The following is a 15,984-nucleotide window of genomic DNA, read 5'->3' on the forward strand; positions in this document are numbered from 1 at the left end:
TTTTTTACTTGCAACAGATCCTAAATCTTGTACTATCATTTGAATGAGAGGTTGCAATGAAGAGTGTCTTCTAAACTGGATTGGAAAAATTTACTTCATAAACTAATTCTTCAATGACCATCCGCTTCACATTTCTAAATATTTCTGATACTGGGCAGCATAAATCTTAGCACATCCATATGATAGAAAAACCTGACAGCAGAAATATTACATGCTAAAATGAGGCATTATAAGTAAGAACATTTCTTATACCTACAGGTGAGCTTGCAATCTGAAGTTAAGACATTTTGGGATAACCTAATGAAGATAAAACATTCACAAATTAGGCTAACCGCTTGGCTAGACACTCTAATGCCATAACTGGACAAAATGTTAAAGATGCTTTACTTTCTGCTCATCTGTTAGGCTAAGAAAATTCCAAAAATATTAGGTGAGCTCTCTCAACAACTACAAAATAAAGAAATTTACAGTTCATCAAAAAAACTCTTGCTCAGTGAAAAACATGAAAAACGACTGACCTCCTGCCTGATGCGCGTAACGATTGCAAAGTATTGTGGGAAGTCAGTTGTCAGTATGCGAGTGATGCGGTTCGTATTCAAGTCCTCCAGCTGCTTCAATTCTGTTTAAATGAAACATTTATCACAATTAACATCAAAATGATTTCAGATAACACATGCATTATCACTAACATAGTACTAAAGATAAGATCCCCTACAATACCTCTAGTAGTAGGAATATGCATAAGCCATTAAAACAGAATTTTCTATACTATTTTTTCCCACTCCATAAATGCAGGTTTTCAAATATGAAAAATGTATTCTCTCTGAGTGGATTCCTAATAACTTAAGAACACTCAATACGATATATCATGAAAGTCAGGGATAGCACCTTTCAACCCACAGTGTGAGGTAAGGAGGTTATTAGGTACAGTAGGGCTGAGGGACAAGTCAATTGGGAGGTACGTTTGAATGTAGAAAAACTGAAGGAAGTGAAGTGTTTTAGATAGCTGGGAGGGGATTTGGCAGCGGATGGAACCACGGAAGCAGAAATGAGTCATAGGGTGGGGGAGGGGGTGAAAGTTCTGGGAGCGTTGAAAAATGTGTGGAAGGCGAGAATGTTATCTTGGAGAGCAAAAATGGGTATGTTTGAAGCAACAGTGGTTCCAACAATGTCATATGGTTGCGAGGCATGGGCTATAGATAGAGTTGTGCGGAGGAGGGTGGATGTGTTGGAAATGAGATGTTTGAGGACAATATGTGGTGTAAGGTGGTTTGATCAAGTAAATAATGAAAAGGTAAGAGAGATGTGTGGAAATAAAAAGAGTGTGGTTGAGAGAGCAGAAGAGGATGTTTTGAAATGGTTTGGTCACATGGAGAGAATGAGTGAGGAATGATTGACAAAGAGGATATATGTGTCAGAGGTGGAGGGAACGAGGAGAAGTGGGAGACCAAACTGGAGGTGGAAAGATGGAGTGAAAAAGATTTTGAGCGATCAGGGCCTGAACATGCAGGAGGGTGAAAGGTGTGCAAGGAATAGAGTGAACTGGAACAATGTGGTATATCGGGGTCAATGTGCTGTCAATGGATTGAACCAGGGCATGTGAAGCATCTGGGGTAAACCATGGTAAGTTTTGTGGGGCCTGAATGCGGAAAGAGAGCTGTGGTTGCGGTGCATTAAACATGACAGCTAGAGACTGAGCGTGAACGAATGTGGCCTTTGTTGTCTTTTCCTAGCGCTACCTCGCACACATGAGGGGGGAGGGTGTTGTTATTCCATGTGTGGCGGGGTGGCGATGGGAATGAATAAAGGCAGACAGTTTGAATTATGTACATGTGTAAATATGTATATGTCTGTGTGTGTATATATATGTGTACATTGAGATGTATAGGTATGTATATTTGCGTGTGTGGACGTGTATGTATATACATGTGTTTGTGAGTGGGTTGGGTCATTCTTTCGTCTGTTTCCTTGTGCTACCTCGCTAACGCAGGAGACAGCAACAAAGCAAAATAAATAAATAAATAAATAAATAAATAAATAAATATATATATATATATATATATATATATATATATATATATATATATATATATATATATATATATATATATATATATATATATTTCTTTCTTTCTTTCGTACTATTCGCCATTTCCCGCATTAGCGAGGTAGCGTTATCAACAGAGGACTGGGCCTTAGAGGGAATATCCTCACCTGGCCCAACCCACCCCCATACACATGTATATACATACATACATCCACACACGCAAATATACATACCTACACAGCTTTCCATGGTTCACCCCAGACGCTTCACATGCCCTGATTCAATCCACTGACAGTACATCAACCCCGGTATACCACATCGATCCAATTCACTCTATTCCTTGCCCGCCTTTCACCCTCCTGGATGTTCAGGCCCCGATCACTCAAAACCTTTTTCACTCCATCTTTCCACCTCCAATTTGGTCTCCCACTTCTCCTCGTTCCCTCCACCTCTGACACATATATCCTCTTTGTCAATCATTCCTCACTCATTCTCTCCATGTGCCCAAACCATTTCAAAACACCCTCTTCTGCTCTCTCAACCACGCTCTTTTTATTTCCACACATCTCTCTTACCCTTACATTACTTACTCGATCAAACCACCTCACACCACATATTGTCCTCAAACATCTCATTTCCAGCACATCCACCCTCCTGTGCACAACTCTATCCATAGCCCACGCCTCGCAACCATACAACATTGTTGGAACCACTATTCCTTCAAACATACCCATTTTTGCTTTCCGAGATAATGTTCTCGACTTCCACACATTCTTCAAGGCTCCCAGGATTTTCGCCCCCCCCCCCCACCCTATGATTCACTTCCGCTTCCATGGTTCCATCCGCTGCCAGATCCACTCCCAGATATCTAAAACACTTTACTTCCTCCAGTTTTTCAACATTCAAACTTACCTCCCAATTGACTTGACCCTCAACCCTACTGTACCTAATTACCTTGCTCTTATTCACATTTACTCTTAACTTTCTGCTTTCACACACTTTACCAAACTCAGTCACCAGCTTCTGCAGTTTCTCACATGAATCAGCCACCAGTGCTGTATCATCAGCGAACAACAACTGACTCACTTCCCAAGCTCTCTCATCCCCAACAGACTTCATTTTTGCCCCTCTTTCCAAAACTCTTGCATTCACCTCCCTAACAACCCCATCCATAAACAAATTAAACAACCATGGAGACATCATACACCCCTGCCGCAAACCTACATTCACTGAGAACCAATCACTTTCCTCTCTTCCTACACGTACACATGCCTTACATCCTCGATAAAAACTTTTCACTGCTTCTAACAACTTGCCACCCACACCATATATTCGTAATACCTTCCACAGAGCATCTCTATCAACTCTATCATATGCCTTCTCCAGATCCATAAATGCTACATACAAATCCATTTGCTTTTCTAAGTATTTCTCACATACATTCTTCAAAGCAAACACCTGATCCACACATCCTCTACCACTTCTGAAACCACACTGCTCCTCCCCAATCTGATGCTCTGTACATGTCTTCACCCTCTCAATCAATACCCTCCCATATAATTTGCCAGGAATACTCAACAAACTTATACCTCTGTAATTTGAGCACTCACTCTTATCCCCTTTGCCTTTGTACAATGGCACTATGCACGCATTCCGCTAATCCTCAGGCACCTCACCATGAGTCATACATACATTAAATAACCTTATCAACCAGTCAACAATACAGTCACCCCCTTTTTTAATAGATTCCAATGCTATACCATCCAAACCTGCTGCCTTGCTGGCTTTCATCTTCCGCAAACCTTTTACTACGTCTTCTCTGTTTACCAAATCATTTTCCCTAACCCTCTCACTTTGCACACCACCTCGACCAAAACACCCTATATCTGCCACTCTATCATCAAACACATTCAACAAACCTTCAAAATACTCACTCCATCTCCTCACATCACCACTACTTGTTATCACCTCCCCATTAGCGCCCTTCACTGAAGTTCCCACTTGCTCCCTTGTCTTATGCACTTTATTTACCTCCTTCCAGAACATCTTTTTATTCTCCCTAAAATTTAATAATACTCTCTCACCCCAACTCTCATTTGCCCTCTTTTTCACCTCTTGCACCTTTCTCTTGACCTCCTGTCTCTTTCTTTTATACATCTCCCACTCAATTGCATTTTTTTCCCTGCAAAAATCGTTCAAATGCCTCTCTCTTCTCTTTCACTAATAATCTTACTTCTTCATCCCACCACTCACTACCCTTTCTAACCAACCCACCTCCCACGCTTCTCATGCCACAAGCATCTTTTGCGCAATCCATCACTGATTCCCTAAATACATCCCATTCCTCCCCCACTCCCCTTACTTCCATTGTTCTCACTTTTTCCATTCTGTAATCAGTCTCTCCTGGTACTTCCTCACACAAGTCTCCTTCCCAAGCTCACTTACTCTCACCATCCTCTTCACCCCAACATTCACTCTTCTGAAAACCCATACAAATCTTCACCTTAACCTCCACAAGATAATGATCAGACATCCCTCCAGTTGCACCTCTCAGCACATTTACATCCAAAAGTCTCTCTTTCGCACGCCTGTCAACACGTAATCCAATAATGCTCTCTGGCCATCTCTCCTACTTACATACGTATACTTATGTATATCTCGCTTTTTAAACCAGGTATTCCCAATCACCAGTCCTTTTTCAGCACATAAATCTACAAGCTCTTCACCATTTCCATTTACAACACTGAACACCCCATGTATACCAATTATTCCCTCAACTGCCACATTACTCACCTTTGCATTCAAATCACCCATCACTATAACCCGGTCGCGTGCATCAAAACCACTAACACACTCATTCAGCTGCTCCCAAAACACTTGCCTCTCATGATCTTTCTTCTCATGCCCAGGTGCATATGCACCAATAATCACCCATCTCTCTCCATCAACTTTCAGTTTTACCCATATTAATCGAGAATTTACTTTCTTACATTCTATCACATACTCCCACAACTCCTGTTTCAGGAGTACTGCTACTCCTTCCCTTGCTCTTGTCCTCTCACTAACCCCTGACTTTACTCCCTAGACATTCCCAAACCACTCTTCCCCTTTACCCTTGAGCTTCGTTTCACTCAAAGCCAAAACATCCAGGTTCCTTTCCTCAAACATACTACCTATCTCTCCTTTTTTCACATCTTGGTTACATCCACACACATTTAGACACCCCAACCTGAGTCTACGAGGAGGATGAGCACTCCCCGCGTGACTCCTTCTGTTTCCCATTTTTTAGAAAGTTAAAAATACAAGGAGGGGAGGATTTCTGGCCCCCCGCTCCCATCCCCTCTAGTCACCTTCTATGATACATGAGGAATGCGTGGGAAGTATTCTTTCACCCCTATCCCCAGGGATAATATATATATATATATATATATATATATATATATATATATATATATATATATATATATACATACACACATATACACACACACATATATATATATATATATATATATATATATATATATATATATATATATATATATATATATATATACACATATGAAAAATGTAAGAAATAATTTAGAAGACTGAAACTTCTATCTTGAAATAAAATTAAAAAATAAAATGAATGTCACATTATGGTTCAACCTCTGGCTATGGAAAAGGGAAATGTATAATTTATTTACACAAACGTCAATAGTAGTTTTCATCAATTTAACCACTGTATCATACTGCCTGGTCCACTTCTCTTATCATGAAACTGGAATATTGGCTTATGATGTTTCTCAATTGTCTTCATTACACAAAGTACAGCCATATCTTGGATACATGAGGGTAGGCAGTTGGTCATCCGCCATAATAAAGCCTTGACAGACCAAAAGTTCATCTAGACCTCAACTTTTCCAGTACATTCATGAAAAACACCTTTTTGCTTTCTATCTCTATCACTTTGAAAAATGCTCCATTTGTTCACATTTCAATGAAAGAATAAGCTTCAATGTCTAAGCTACATTCTTTTCCAATTTCACTATTTTCTTGTCAGAGTACCATGTATGAAAACTATCATTCCAGTAACACAACTATAAACATTTACTTCCCCTTTAAAAAAGTTCTGGGGAAGTCTGTCTTGATACACTGCGGGTCACTCTACCACCTGGCGAGGTTTGTGTTGCAATGGTTCTTAATTCACAAAAGTAGTAGCATCACCGGCGGGCGGAAGAACATTCTCATCATCTGCCCAGATGATGAGGTGCGGTGAGTCAGCTGAGATGATGGTGCCCATTGGCAGCGACACTTAATCAGTCCTCCAGTATACCGTTTTTGTTTTCTTCCTTCGTAGGGTCGACCCATGTGTGATGTCGGAAAAGGACAATCACAAAACGTGCATATGGAAGTGGATGGTTGGAAGACTTTTACAGCTTGGGCAGCAACGACTGATTTTTTTTTTCACAAGTGTGCTCCATAAAGTAACAAGTTATATATATATCTTTCTTTTTTCTTTCAAACTATTCGCCATTTCCCGCATTAGTGAGGTAGTGTTAAGAACAGAGAACTGGGCCTTTGAGGGAATATCCTCACCTGGCCCCCTTCTCTGTTTCTTCTTTTGGAAAATTAAAAAAAAATAATGAGAGAGGAGGATTTCCAGCCCCCTGCTCCCTCCCCTTTTATATATATATATATATATATATATATATATATATATATATATATATATATATATATATATATATATATATATATATATATATTTTTTTTTTTCATACTATTCGCTATTTCCCGCAATAGCGAGGTAGCGTTAAGAACAGAGGACTGGGCCTTTGAGGGAATATCCTCACCTGGACCTCTCCTCTGTTCCTTCTTTTGGAAAGAAAAAAAAAAAAAAAAAAAAAAAAAATAATATAATAATCAAAAAAGATATATATATATATATATATATATTTTTATAATTTGTCGATATCTCCCGCGTTTGCGAGGTAGCGCAAGGAAACAGACGAAAGAAATGGCCCAACCCACCCCCATACACATGTATATACATACGTCCACACACGCAAATATACATACCTACACAGCTTTCCATGGTTTACCCCAGACGCTTCACATGCCTTGATTCAATCCACTGACAGCACGTCAACCCGGTATACCACATCGCTTCAATTCACTCTATTCCTTGCCCTCCTTTCACCCTCCTGCATGTTCAGGCCCCGATCACACAAAATCTTTTTCACTCCATCTTTCCACCTCCAATTTGGTCTCCCTCTTCTCCTCGTTCCCTCCACCTCCGACACATATATCCTCTTGGTCAATCTTTCCTCACTCATTCTCTCCATGTGACCAAACCATTTCAAAACACCCTCTTCTGCTCTCTCAACCACGCTCTTTTTATTTCCACACATCTCTCTTACCCTTACGTTACTTACTCAATCAAACCACCTCACACCACACATTGTCCTCAAACATCTCATTTCCAGCACATCCATCCTCCTGCGCACAACTCTATCCATAGTCCACGTCTCGCAACCATACAACATTGTTGGAACCACTATTCCTTCAAACATACCCATTTTTGCTTTCCGAGATAATGTTCTCGACTTCCACACATTCTTCAAGGCTCCCAGAATTTTCGCCCCCTCCCCCACCCTATGATCCACTTCCGCTTCCATGGTTCCATCCACTGCCAGATCCACTCCCAGATATCTAAAACACTTCACTTCCTCCAGTTTTTCTCCATTCAAACTCACCTCCCAATTGACTTGACCCTCAACCCTACTGTACCTAATAACCTTGCTCTTATTCACATTTACTCTTAACTTTCTTCTTTCACACACTTTACCAAACTCAGTCACCAGCTTCTGTAGTTTCTCACAAGAATCAGCCACCAGCGCTGTATCATCAGCGAACAACAACTGACTCACTTCCCAAGCTCTCTCATCCCCAACAGACTTCATACTTGCCCCTCTTTCCAAAACTCTTGCATTCACCTCCCTAACAACCCCATCCATAAACAAATTAAACAACCATGGAGACATCACACACCCCTGCCGCAAACCTACATTCACCGAGAACCAATCACTTTCCTCTCTTCCTACACGTACACATGCCTTACATCCTCGATAAAAACTTTTCACTGCTTCTAACAACTTGCCTCCCACACCATATATTCTTAATACCTTCCAAAGAGCATCTCTATCAACTCTATCATATGCCTTCTCCAGATCCATAAATGCTACATACAAATCCATTTGCTTTTCTAAGTATTTCTCACATACATTCTTCAAAGCAAACACCTGATCTACACATCCTCTACCACTTCTGAAACCACACTGCTCCTCCCCAATCTGATGCTCTGTACATGCCTTCACCCTATCAATACCCTCCCATATAATTTGCCAGGAATACTCAACAAACTTATACCTCTGTAATTTGAGCACTCACTCTTATCCCCTTTGCCTTTGTACAATGGCACTATGCACGCATTCCGCCAATCCTCAGGCACCTCACCATGAGTCATACATACATTAAATAACCTTACCAACCAGTCAACAATACAGTCACCCCCTTTTTTAATAAATTCCACTGCAATACCATCCAAACCTGCTGCCTTGCCGGCTTTCATCTTCCGCAAAGCTTTTACTACCTCTTCTCTGTTTACCAAATCATTTTCCCTAACCCTCGCACTTTGCACACCACCTCGAACAAAACACCCTATATCTGCCACTCTATCATCAAACACATTCAACAAACCTTCAAAATACTCACTCCATCTCCTTCTCACATCACCACTACTTGTAATCACCTCCCCATTTGCGCCCTTCACTGAAGTTCCCATTTGCTCCCTTGTCTTACGCACTTTATTTACCTCCTTCCAGAACATCTTTTTATTCTCCCTAAAATTTAATGATACTCTCTCACCCCAACTCTCATCTGCCCTTTTTTTCACCTCTTGCACCTTTCCCTTGACCTCCTGTCTCTTTCTTTTATACGTCTCCCACTCAATTGCATTTTTTCCCTGCAAAAATCGTCAAAAAGCCTCTCACTTCTCTTTCACTAATACTCTTACTTCTTCATCCCACCACTCACTACCCTTTCTAATCAACCCACCTCCCACTCTTCTCATACCACAAGCATCTTTTGCGCAATCCATCACTGATTCCCTAAATACATCCCATTCCTCCCCCACTCCCCTTACTTCCATTGTTCTCACCTTTTTCCATTCTGTACTCAGTCTCTCCTGGTACTTCCTCACACAAGTCTCCTTCCCAAGCTCACTTACTCTCACCACCCTCTTCACCCCAACATTCACTCTTCTTTTCTGAAAACCCATACAAATCTTCACCTTAGCCTCCACAAGATAATGATCAGACATCCCTCCAGTTGCACCTCTCAGCACATTAACATCCAAAAGTCTCTCTTTCATGCGCCTGTCAATTAACACGTAATCCAATAAGGCTCTCTGGCCATCTCTCCTACTTACATAAGTATACTTATGTATATCTCGCTTTTTAAACCAGGTATTCCCAATCATCAGTCCTTTTTCAGCACATAAATCTACAAGCTCTTCACCATTTCCATTTACAACACTGAACACCCCATGTATACCAATTATATATACATATATTATCTTATTTATTTATTATACTTTGTCACTGTCTCCCGCGTTTGCGAGGTAGCGCAAGGAAACAGATGAAAGAAATGGCCCAACCCACCCCCATACACATGTATATACATACGTCCACACACGCAAATATACATACCTACACAGCTTTCCATGGTTTACCCCAGACGCTTCACATGCCCCGATTCAATCCACTGACAGCACGTCAACCCCGGTATACCACATCGCTCCAATTCACTCTATTCCTTGCCCTCCTTTCACCCTCCTGCATGTTCAGGCCCCGATCACACAAAATCTTTTTCACTCCATCTTTCCACCTCCAATTTGGTCTCCCTCTTCTCCTCGTTCCCTCCACCTCCGACACATATATCCTCTTGGTCAATCTTTCCTCACTCATTCTCTCCATGTGCCCAAACCATTTCAAAACACCCTCTTCTGCTCTCTCAACCACGCTCTTTTTATTTCCACACATCTCTCTTACCCTTACATTACTTACTCGATCAAACCACCTCACACCACACACTGTCCTCAAACATCTCATTTCCAGCACATCCATCCTCCTGCGCACAACTCTATCCATAGCCCACGCCTCGCAACCATACAACATTGTTGGAACCACTATTCCTTCAAACATACCCATTTTTGCTTTCCAAGATAATGTTCTCGACTTCCACACATTCTTCAAGGCTCCCAGAATTTTCGCCCCCTCCCCCACCCTATGATCCACTTCCACTTCCATGGTTCCATCCGCTGCCAGATCCACTCCCAGATGTCTAAAACACTTCACTTCCTCCAGTTTTTCTCCATTCAAACTCACCTCCCAATTGACTTGACCCTCAACCCTACTGTACCTAATAACCTTGCTCTTATTCACATTTACTCTTAACTTTCTTCTTTCACACACTTTACCAAACTCAGTCACCAGCTTCTGCAGTTTCTCACATGAATCAGCCACCAGCGCTGTATCATCAGCAAACAACAACTGACTCACTTCCCAAGCTCTCTCATCCCCAAAAGACTTCATACTTGCCCCTCTTTCCAAAACTCTTGCATTCACCTCCCTAACAACCCCATCCATAAACAAATTAAACAACCATGGAGACATCACACACCCCTGCCGCAAACCTACATTCACTGAGATGGTATTGCAGTGGAATTTATTAAAAAAGGGGGTGACTGTACTGTTGACTGGTTGGTAAGGTTATTTAATGTATGTATGACTCATGGTGAGGTGCCTGAGGATTGGCGGAATGCGAGCATAGTGCCATTGTACAAAGGCAAAGGGGATAAGAGTGAGTGCTCAAATTACAGAGGTATAAGTTTGTTGAGTATTCCTGGTAAATTATATGGGAGGGTATTGATTGAGAGGGTGAAGGCATGTACAGAGCATCAGATTGGGGAAGAGCAGTGTGGTTTCAGAAGTGGTAGAGGATGTGTGGATCAGGTGTTTGCTTTGAAGAATGTATGTGAGAAATACTTAGAAAAGCAAATGGATTTGTATGTAGCATTTATGGATCTGGAGAAGGCATATGATAGAGTTGATAGAGATGCTCTGTGGAAGGTATTAAGAGTATATGGTGTGGGAGGCAAGTTGTTAGAAGCAGTGAAAAGTTTTTATCGAGGATGTAAGGCATATATATATATATATATATATATATATATATATATATATATATATATATATATATATATATATATAAAATGGGAAACAGAAGAAGGAGTCACGCAGGGAGTGCTCATCCTCCTCGAAGGCTCAGAGTGGGGTGCCTAAATGTGTGTGGATGTAACCAAGATGTGAAAAAAGGAGAGATAGGTAGTATGTTTGAGGAAAGGAACCTGGATGTTTTGGCTCTGAGTGAAACGAAGCTCAAGGGTAAAGGGGAAGAGTGGTTTGGGAATGTCTGGGGAGTAAAGTCAGGGGTTAGTGAGAGGACAAGAGCAAGGGAAGGAGTAGCAATACTCCTGAAACAGGAGTTGTGGGAGTATGTGATAGAGTGTAAGAAAGTAAATTCTCGATTAATATGGGTAAAACTGAAAGTTGATGGAGAGAGGTGGGTGATTATTGGTGCATATGCACCTGGGCATGAGAAGAAAGATCAAGAGAGGCAAGTGTTTTGGGAGCAGCTGAATGAGTGTGTTAGTGGTTTTGATGCACGAGACCAGGTTATAGTGATGGGTGATTTGAATGCAAAGGTGAGTAATGTGGCAGTTGAGGAAATAATTGGTATACATGGGGTGTTCAATGTTGTAAATGGAAATGGTGAAGAGCTTGTAGATTTATGTGCTGAAAAAGGACTGATGATTGGGAATACCTGGTTTAAAAAGCGAGATATACATAAGTATACTTATGTAAGTAGGAGAGATGGCCAGAGAGCGTTATTGGATTACGTGTTAATTGACAGGCGTGCGAAAGAGAGACTTTTGGATGTAAATGTGCTGAGAGGTGCAACTGGAGGGATGTCTGATCATTATCTTGTGGAGGCTAAGGTGAAGATTTGTATGGGTTTTCAGAAAAGAAGAGTGAATGTTGGGGTGAAGAGGGTGGTGAGAGTAAGTCAGCTTGAGAAGGAGACCTGTGTGAGGAAGTACCAGGAGAGACTGAGTACAGAATGGAAAAAGGTGAGAACAATGGAAGTAAGGGGAGTGGGGGAGGAATGGGATGTATTTAGGGAATCAGTGATGGATTGCGCAAAAGATGCTTGTGGCATGAGAAGAGTGGGAGGTGGGTTGATTAGAAAGGGTAGTGAGTGGTGGGATGAAGAAGTAAGAGTATTAGTGAAAGAGAAGAGAGAGGCATTTGGACGATTTTTGCAGGGAAAAAATGCAATTGAGTGGGAGATGTATAAAAGAAAGAGACAGGAGGTCAAGAGAAAGGTGCAAGAGGTGAAAAAAAGGGCAAATGAGAGTTGGGGTGAGAGAGTATCATTAAATTTTAGGGAGAATAAAAAGATGTTCTGGAAGGAGGTAAATAAAGTGCGTAAGACAAGGGAGCAAATGGGAACTTTGGTGAAGGGCGCAAGTGGGGAGGTGATAACAAGTAGTGGTGATGTGAGAAGGAGATGGAGTGAGTATTTTGAAGGTTTGTTGAATGTGTTTGATGATAGAGTGGCAGATATAGGGTGTTTTGGTCGAGGTGGTGTGCAAAGTGAGAGGGTTAGGGAAAATGATTTGGTAAACAGAGAAGAGGTAGTGAAAGCTTTGCGGAAGATGAAAGCCGGCAAGGCAGCAGGTTTGGATGGTATTGCAGTGGAATATATTAAAAAAGGGGGTGACTGTATTGTTGACTGGTTGGCAAGGTTATTTAATGTATGTATGACTCATGGTGAGGTGCCTGAGGATTGGCGGAATGCGTGCATAGTGCCATTGTACAAAGGCAAAGGGGATAAGACTGAGTGCTCAAATTACAGAGGTATAAGTTTGTTGAGTATTCCTGGTAAATTATATGGGAGGGTATTGATTGAGAGGGTGAAGGCATGTACAGAGCATCAGATTGGGGAAGAGCAGTGTGGTTTCAGAAGTGGTAGAGGATGTGTGGATCAGGTGTTTGCTTTGAAGAATGTATGTGAGAAATACTTAGAAAAGCAAATGGATTTGTATGTAGCATTTATGGATCTGGAGAAGGCATATGATAGAGTTGATAGAGATGCTCTGTGGAAGGTATTAAGAATATATGGTGTGGGAGGAAAGTTGTTAGAAGCAGTGAAAAGTTTTTATCAAGGATGTAAGGCATGTGTACGTGTAGGAAGAGAGGAAAGTGATTGGTTCTCAGTGAATGTAGGTTTGTGGCAGGGGTGTGTGATGTCTCCATGGTTGTTTAATTTGTTTATGGATGGGGTTGTTAGGGAGGTAAATGCAAGAGTTTTGGAAAGAGGGGCAAGTATGAAGTCTGTTGGGGATGAGAGAGCTTGGGAAGTGAGTCAGTTGTTGTTCGCTGATGATACAGCGCTGGTGGCTGATTCATGTGAGAAACTGCAGAAGCTGGTGACTGAGTTTGGTAAAGTGTGTGGAAGAAGAAAGTTAAGAGTAAATGTGAATAAGAGCAAGGTTATTAGGTACAGTAGGGCTGAGGGTCAAGTCAATTGGGAGGTGAGTTTGAATGGAGAAAAACTGGAGGAAGTGAAGTGTTTTAGATATCTGGGAGTGGATCTGGCAGCGGATGGAACCATGGAAGCGGAAGTGGATCATAGGGTGGGGGACGGGGCGAAAATTCTGGGGGCCTTGAAGAATGTGTGGAAGTCGAGAACATTATCTCAGAAAGCAAAAATGGGTATATTTGAAGGAATAGTGGTTCCAACAATGTTGTATGGTTGCGAGGGGTGGGCTATGGATAGAGTTGTGCGCAGGAGGATGGATGTGCTGGATATGAGATGTTTGAGGACAATGTGTGGTGTGAGGTGGTTTGATCGAGTGAGTAACGTAAGGGTAAAAGAGATGTGTGGAAATAAAAAGAGCGTGGTTGAAAGAGCAGAAGAGGGTGTTTTGAAGTGGTTAGGGCACATGGAGAGGATGAGTGAGGAAAGATTGACCAAGAGGATATATGTGTCGGAGGTGGAGGGAACAAGGAGAAGAGGGAGACCAAATTGGAGGTGGAAAGATGGAGTGAAAAAGATTTTGTGTGATCGGGGCCTGAACATGCAGGAGGGTGAAAGGAGGGCAAGGAATAGAGTGAATTGGAGCGATGTGGTATACCGGGGTTGACGTGCTGTCAGTGGATTGAATCAGGGCATGTGAAGCGTCTGGGGTAAGCTATGGAAAGCTGTTTAGGTATGTATATTTGCGTGTGTGGACGTGTGTATATACATGTGTATGGGGGGGGTTGGGCCATTTCTTTCGTCTGTTTCCTTGCGCTACCTCGCAAACGCGGGAGACAGCGACAAAGTATAATAAAAAAAAAAATAAAATATATATATATATATATATATATATATATATATATATATATATATATATATATAAATATGGGTAAAACTGAAAGTTGATGGAGAGAGATGGGTGATTATTGGTGCATATGCACCTGGGCATGAGAAGAAAGATCATAAGAGGCAAGTGTTTTGGGAGCAGCTGAATGAGTGTGTTAGTGGTCTTGATGCACGAGACCGGGTTATAGTGATGGGTGATTTGAATGCAAAGGTGAGTAATGTCGCAGTTGAGGGAATAATTGGTATACATGGGGTGTTCAGTGTTGTAAATGGAAATGGTGAAGAGCTTGTAGATTTATGTGCTGAAAAAGGACTGGTGATTGGGAATACCTGGTTTAAAAAGCGAGATAAACATAAGTATATGTATGTAAGTAGGAGAGATGGTCAGAGAGCGTTATTGGATTACGCGTTAATTGACAGGCGTGCAAAAGAGAGACTTTTGGATGTTAATGTGCTGAGAGGTGCAACTGGAGGGATGTCTGATCATTATCTTGTGGAGGCTAAGGTGAAGATTTGTATGGGTTTTCAGAAAAGAAGAGTGAATGTTCGGGTGAAGAGGGTGGTGAGAGTAAGTGAGCTTGGGAAGGAGACTTGTGTGAGGAAGTACCAGGAGAGACTGAGTACAGAATGGAAAAAGGTGAGAACAATGGAAGTAAGGGGAGTGGGGGAGGAATGGGATGTATTTAGGGAATCAGTGATGGATTGCGCAAAAGATGCTTGTGGCATGAGAAGAGTGGGAGGTGGGTTGATTAGAAAGGGTAGTGAGTGGTGGGATGAAGAAGTAAGATTATTAGTGAAAGAGAAGAGAGAGGCATTTGGATGATTTTTGCAGGGAAAAAATGCAATTGAGTGGGAGATGTAAAAAAGAAAGAGACAGGAGGTCAAGAGAAAGGTGCAAGAGGTGAAAAAGAGGGCAAACGAGAGTTGGGGTGAGAGAGTATCATTAAATTTTAGGCAGAATAAAAAGATGTTCTGGAAGGAGGTAAATAAAGTGCGTAAGACAAGGGAGCAAATGGGAACTTCAGTGAAGGGCGCAAATGGGGAGGTGATAACAAGTAGTGGTGATGTGAGAAGGAGATGGAGTGAGTATTTTGAAGGTTTGTTGAATGTGTTTGATGATAGAGTGGCAGATATAGGGTGTTTTGGTCGAGGTGGTGTGCAAAGTGAGAGGGTTAGGGAAAATGATCTTGTAAACAGAGAAGAGGTAGTGAAAGCTTTGCGGAAGATGAAAGCCGGCAAGGCAGCAGGTTTGGATGGTATTGCAGTGGAATTTATTAAAAAAGGGGGTGACTGTATTACTGACTGGTTGGTAAGGTTATTTAATGTATGTATGACTCATGGTGAGGTGCCTGAGGATTGGCGGAATGCGTGCATAGTGCCATTGTACAAAGGCAAAGGGGATA

General features: G+C 41.6%; 1 protein-coding gene across 39 annotated transcripts in view; it reads right to left on the bottom strand.

Annotated features, from left to right (window-relative positions):
• LOC139748583 (uncharacterized) overlaps nucleotides 1–15,984 on the bottom strand; it is a 978,916-nt gene that overhangs the window by 438,872 nt on the left and 524,060 nt on the right. For all 39 annotated transcript variants that reach the window (XM_071661646.1, XM_071661679.1, XM_071661676.1 and 36 more), the window contains one exon: nucleotides 519–619. In XM_071661646.1, the coding sequence (XP_071517747.1) occupies nucleotides 519–619 (101 nt within the window). The remainder of the gene's footprint in view (nucleotides 1–518; nucleotides 620–15,984) is intronic.

The sequence above is a fragment of the Panulirus ornatus genome, chromosome 5 (genome assembly GCF_036320965.1).
Source record: "Panulirus ornatus isolate Po-2019 chromosome 5, ASM3632096v1, whole genome shotgun sequence".
In the NCBI taxonomy this organism is placed as follows: domain Eukaryota; kingdom Metazoa; phylum Arthropoda; class Malacostraca; order Decapoda; family Palinuridae; genus Panulirus; species Panulirus ornatus.